The 6,000-nt window shown below is 36.6% G+C and overlaps 1 protein-coding gene across 2 annotated transcripts in view; it reads right to left on the reverse strand.

Annotated features, from left to right (window-relative positions):
• The window catches only part of LOC150095370 (sushi, von Willebrand factor type A, EGF and pentraxin domain-containing protein 1-like), a 47,726-nt gene extending 41,975 nt beyond the window's left edge, over positions 1 to 5,751 (reverse strand). For both annotated transcript variants that reach the window (XM_090410115.1, XM_090410117.1), the window contains exon 1: positions 5,619 to 5,751. In XM_090410115.1, the coding sequence (XP_090266241.1) occupies positions 5,619 to 5,682 (64 nt within the window). In that variant the 5' untranslated portion in view covers positions 5,683 to 5,751. The remainder of the gene's footprint in view (positions 1 to 5,618) is intronic.
• Positions 5,752 to 6,000: the final 249 nt, after the last annotated feature.

Genomic DNA, 6,000 nt, shown 5'->3' on the forward strand with positions numbered 1-6,000 from the left:
GAATCATCCCGAGAGATGCTTGAAAATATCCTAGAAGAGTGGAGAAAGGTATTGGAGGAGAGAGGCATGAAAATTAACCGGGAGAAGACTGAATATATGTCAATGGGGAGTGACGAGGATATGATCATTCGACTTCAGGGTGAAAGGCTAATTTCAGGGAAGAAATTCAAGTACCTTGGGTCGGTCGTCGAGAGGAATGGTGACCTGGATGAGGAAATACAGCACCGAATAACATGCGGCTGGATGAACTGGAGGAAGATGAGCGGGGTCCTGTGCGACAAGAGAGCGAGCTGTAAGAGGAAAGGAAAGCTGTATAAGATGGTGGTGAGGCCGGCGATGCTTCATGGCGCGGAGACATGGCCTATAACAAAAGGCACAGGAGAGAAAGATAGAGGTAGCGGAGATGCGGATGTTGAGATGGATGAGTGGTGTGACAAAGGAGGACAGGATAAGGAATGACTACATCAGAGGGACGGTTAAGGTGGGACCAATTGACAAGAAGATACAAGAAAGTAGGCTGAGGTGGTTCGGACATGTAGAGAGGAAGGGTGAAGAGTATGTTGGTAAACGAGTGGAGTTGGAGGGAAGGAGGAAAAGAGGCAGGCCCAAGCTCAGGTGGAGGGATAAGGTGACAGAGGATCTTAGGGAGAAAGGATGGAGTCCGAAGGACGCCCTGGACCGGAGAACTTGGAAGAGGAAGGTTAAAGATCGGTGCGCCGACCCCGTTTGACATGGGATAAGGCATAGTGAAAGAAGAAGAAAATTATTAAAAATTAAGAAGCTGATTAACATGCAAAAAAATAACTAATTTGTGCTTACACTCTAAGCAGGTGGACTAATATAATGTACAACTAAGAAAAAGCAGAAACCGATTAGTTTTTAAATTAAGGAATAATGTAAAAGTGGGATAGGGAATCGGAAATTATAAATTAATCACCGATTTCCAGTTGAAGCAGAGTACGCGAAAAATGAACCAGGCTTTCCAGAATTAATGGAGTCGTATTCTGATAGATTAAAAAAAGTGATCCAAATACTATAAATAACTTAGGTCTGGATCTGTAATTATTTTTGGAAGTGAAAAAACAGTGTTTAGGGTGGCAGAGGTACACAAATAATGCATTTGAAAAGAAATGGGGGTTGAAGGAAATATGAAAAATACATAATTATCCTTATAGAAGTTTCAGAGAGAGAGAGAGAGAGAGAGAGAGAGATGGGGGAAGAGTAATAACACTAACGGAAAGGCGGAATAGTTAGTTTTCAAACGGGCCATCAGAAAATACAATTGATAATATAGATGGGGTTTATAGATTTAGAAAGTTTCGGTGCTAAGAGAAGCAACGAAAGTGAAGGAGCTATACAGGGAAAGAAAAATGGTGGCAGATCATAAAGGAACACACACATCTAACAATGGATTCATGATAGACATTTCTAATGAAGAAAACAGAGGATTCATCACGCTCCCATATATCAGCTCTATTTCCATAAAACTGACAAAAAATATTTGAAATCAAAGGAGTATTTGCCCCTTTATCAAGATGAGATCACTACTCCGATCCACAAAACCTCGACATAACCCACTTCAATATTCGGGAGTTTATTGGCTATGGTGCGATTACCAGTCATCTTACTATGGAGAGACAGAAAAATCAATTGAACAACGTAATGAAGAACTCGTTCGAGATATTGAATACCATATAAAAGTGAAGCCTCAGCTTTGTCATCACACGTGCTCTCTTCAGCTGCCACACAAATGAGGCATCGTCCATTGGGATAAATCGGAACTAGTTCACCGTTGCTATGATGTAACGGATAGAAAAATCTAGCAGTCTTTGGAAATAGCATTAGATCCTAAACATCTAAATATTAATCCAAGTATTAATTTGTCTGAATACATCCTAGCCAGAAATTAGCCAAACACGATCACGTAAATGTGTAAACATGCACAAGGTTCTGAACAATGCGATATGCAATTAGAAATATTTTAAAATACCAGTCTCTTCTTATAATCGCATAGTTCTTACTATTTTGACTACTAGTTTGTATGTTTGATGATTGATTCTCTTCCGTCAAGACGGGTTGAGTACTTCATAAATCCATCTTCTCCACTCTTTTCTTAATAAAGTCTTTCTTGAAAGATCTTGATCTTAGCAGCTTTCTTAATATTGATGATCCAGCTTATCCTTGGTCTGCCCCTTGTCCGTTTGGTGGTTTTCCGTCCCTGTAAGGTAATCTCTGTTGATTCATTCTGTTTACATGTCCATACCATTTTAATCTCTTTTTATTTAGTTTGTTTAATATTAGTTCTTCCCTTACTATTTGATTAGTCTTTTTCTCAGTCCATTTAGTTTGGTTTATTTTTCGTAAGCATTTGGATTCAAACGTTTGGGATCCGTAGAGGGCCACAAGCAATACCGTTGAGTTCCGTATCTTTAGTTTCAGCTGTTTACTTATTTTATTACAATTCCGAACTTTATTTAGTTTTCCTATTACAGACCAACCTAAACCTATTCTATGATTTGTTTTCATATAATTTAGATCTTCAGTGATGAGTAATCCCAAATAGTTAAACCGAGTTATTTGTTCAATATATTTGTTATCAATATTAACTAGTTTCTTTTCTTATTGTCATTTTAGTTTTAGTGAAACTTATGCTCATATTTATTTCTAAATTTGGTTTAATTTGCTGATCTTGGATTTCAACTCTTCTTCGCTGTTAGTAAGAAGGACTACATCCGAATATTTGATAGGGGTGATGTTGGTTCCATTTACTGAGAGGCCAGTACATTCTTCTGGAGCTTCTCCGACGCCATGACTAATATGTTTGTACATTTACGCCTGAAGAAATCCTGTGTAGTTAGGATGAAACATGTTGTCGATTAAAATAAATATTACCTTATTCCAGTGTTCACTCCTGTTATTCTGCCTTATAAACTCTTAGTCGCATACTCTAAATATATATTACAGGAGAAGATTACAGAACAAAATAGGCAAAAAAGTACAATACATAAAAATGCTTAAGATCATGAGAAGGAAGATTTTTTTTTTAATTTCAGGAATAAAAAAAAAAGAAACATTTTTTTCCACCCTATTTTTGAGAAGGAAAACACTGTAGCTTGAAAGAATGCTGATGTAGCTTAGTAACATTTTTAGTGAAAATACAAATGGAAGTCATAATAAAAGAAGTTAATAATGAAATATTGGCATACTTTGAAAAGTATTATAAAGAGAAATTTGTAAAACTCATGACAGGTGCGCATTCCCTCTAATTTGCAACTCGGTACATATTCCGTTTATTTATATAATGCACTGCACTATGATATATTTCAATATGTTTTCTATTATTTAAGTAGGCGCTGATGGCACTTAAAAAATAACACATTGATAGCAAACTAGAGGCTGGCTGTGCTTATAAATTTAAACTATAAATAAGTAAAAATAATATTAAATGAAAGGCTTACAAAAACGTTAATAAAAAAAAGAGCATTGAAAACATGCAGCTTCAGCTCCTCTATCACAACTAAACTTACTTGAGTTGTAACAGACGTAATATAGTTGGCGAAAAAAACGAAGGTCTGGGGTGATGTCTTTGACAAAGTATCACACAGTTATCATTGCAAGAGATTGGGGGAATACAGTCTTGATATAAGGATGCAAATCATAATTCGAAGCATAAAAGATGCATCAGTGTTACAGATAGCGGAATGCTGGCTTATAGATGCCAGAGTGATCTGCCGTTTTCTTTCTTTCCTGTCTGATAGCGCCTCTTTTGGTAGTAAAACAAAGAATGTGGTCAAATGCATGCAATTCCGGTCCAGTATTGCATGCAAGGCTAAACTAATTTAGTTATGCAGATGCCACTAATATTTAGGGATTGGTAACCAATAGAAGCTTTTTTTTAAGGGTTGAAATTATAAAGAAAATTTCACACGAAACTATTTATAGAACAAATAGAATAACGAGAACACAAGACATTAAAGAAACAGTGAAAATAATGAAAGTGTTAGGGATACAATGAACAACTTTTTTTTTTTAACTTTCCCTTTTTGAAAGAATGGTATAAAAATAATAAGGTAGCCTGGGAAAATGGAAATTATTTTTCCCATTTTTCCAGGCTTTCATTTTCCTTTGGAGAAGGGAAAACGCCTAACATTATAACAATAATTATGCCCACACGTACCTAACAGGAATATACTAAATGAAAACTTGACAGTAGAAATTTCCGAGAAAAAAAAAAATCGTTTCTCAGTCAGTTAATCTAGTAAGGCTCCATTGAAACAATTTTTATATGGGAGGGGGGGAATAGGAGTATAAATTAGAATTATTTGTATTGAAAAGCCTTTTATATAAACAACAGATCTGTACAGAATGTCAGGAACAAAATGCTTACTAATATACGATTAAATACCGGACGACCTTCACAAACAGATTCATGTGGAGCAGAATAACGAGGTTGCCATTCGCTGATATTAAATATATTTAATAATGATCGAGTAGACAGACGGTGGCTGATTATTGTAGAAATATTGAACCGATTCATTATGGGAATTCAGTATAACAAGACGAGGAAAAGTGTTAGCAGCAATAAGAGGGCTTGAACATCACAACACGCGTCACATTCATAAATAGATCATAATTACAGAAAAATAAAACGGTTAGCCATGTTTGAAATAGAGTAACGCACTATTCCTTCAAGAAGTTATGCAAAAAATATCAAAAAATATGAACACGTCATTACATATCCACCTATAATCAATTAGTTGGAAAACTCAGGGCACTTCAATTAGATTACCTTAAAATGGGTCCACAAAAATCTGGTGCACTTCTCTTTAGAATGTATTCTGCCCATTGTACTTAAATTTACATTGTGAAATCAATTAATAATTATAAGATCTCTATAATGCAGAAAGCATAATAAAACATAGCTTGTTCTGGAAGTCCTCTGCCACTATCCAAACTAAGTTTTAAAGTGGACACTGATAATTGTTTATAGAACCGTTATGTAATATTTGTGATCATTGTTTTTAATATAGTGGGATTATTTACTGAAGAAATGGAATTTGAAAAAGCCAAATGTTAGGCATTAGGCCTACCTACCTGACACGAGTAAGATGTCTAATAATGCCTGGGCATTTTCTCAACCTCTTATGATCATTCCGTCTATTTGCGCCATCCTTGCGTTCAACACTTGAAATGCGTTTTATGTTTTCATGTGAAGTTAAATAATCAGCAATTCCATATACGGTATTCTGTGGCGTGATGCAACAGCTTGAACCAACAGGAGAATAGACTATTAGAGCGTCGACTGATGCTGGTGGCAACATTTCAGAAATTAGATTGTTCTTCGTAAAGAGATCCATTAGCGTAATTTTTCGCACACCCACGAACTGTTTTAATTACGACAGATGCCATTCCCTCTAATTTGCAACTAGGTACATATTCTGTTCGTATAATGCACTGCATTGTGAAATATTTAAACGTTTTCTATTATTTAAGTAGGCGCCGATGGCACTTAAATAATAGAACACGACAGGAAAGCGCTGGTTAACTCACAAAATTGAAGCGTTTCGCGTAAGCCACGAAGTCACCAAAAGTAACAGTACGTCTATCAAATGTCTTACCTGCTAAAGCGTAGTCTTGGCATCCCATCAGGAACGCTGCAATGAAGGTAACGGCTTCTTGCATGACGTCACCTGAAGATGGCGCACACAATGCAAGGATTCTTAAGGAAAAAGAATAAAGCTTCTGGGTTCGTCATGGTCCGACAAACTACGCGTTTGTATTGCAACTCAATTTTTCCAGTTAACAGCGGATGCCCATGGGGCGGAGCGATCGGAAGTATTGACACTATGGTGTTGATAACGTGCCAGTTATTTGCGACCTCCGTTTTCTTTCCGGTTGTTAAATACTTCTTCCCGGAAGGTGCGTTTGTTGTCGGTGATAAGGAACTGCTGCAATTGTTAGGAAATCAGCGTTCATCTCGAATTCAAGGTGGCTGACCCC

The sequence above is a fragment of the Typopeltis vanoorti genome, chromosome 20 (genome assembly GCF_054136105.1).
Source record: "Typopeltis vanoorti isolate ZY-2024b chromosome 20, IOZ_Tvanoo_1.0, whole genome shotgun sequence".
In the NCBI taxonomy this organism is placed as follows: domain Eukaryota; kingdom Metazoa; phylum Arthropoda; class Arachnida; order Uropygi; family Thelyphonidae; genus Typopeltis; species Typopeltis vanoorti.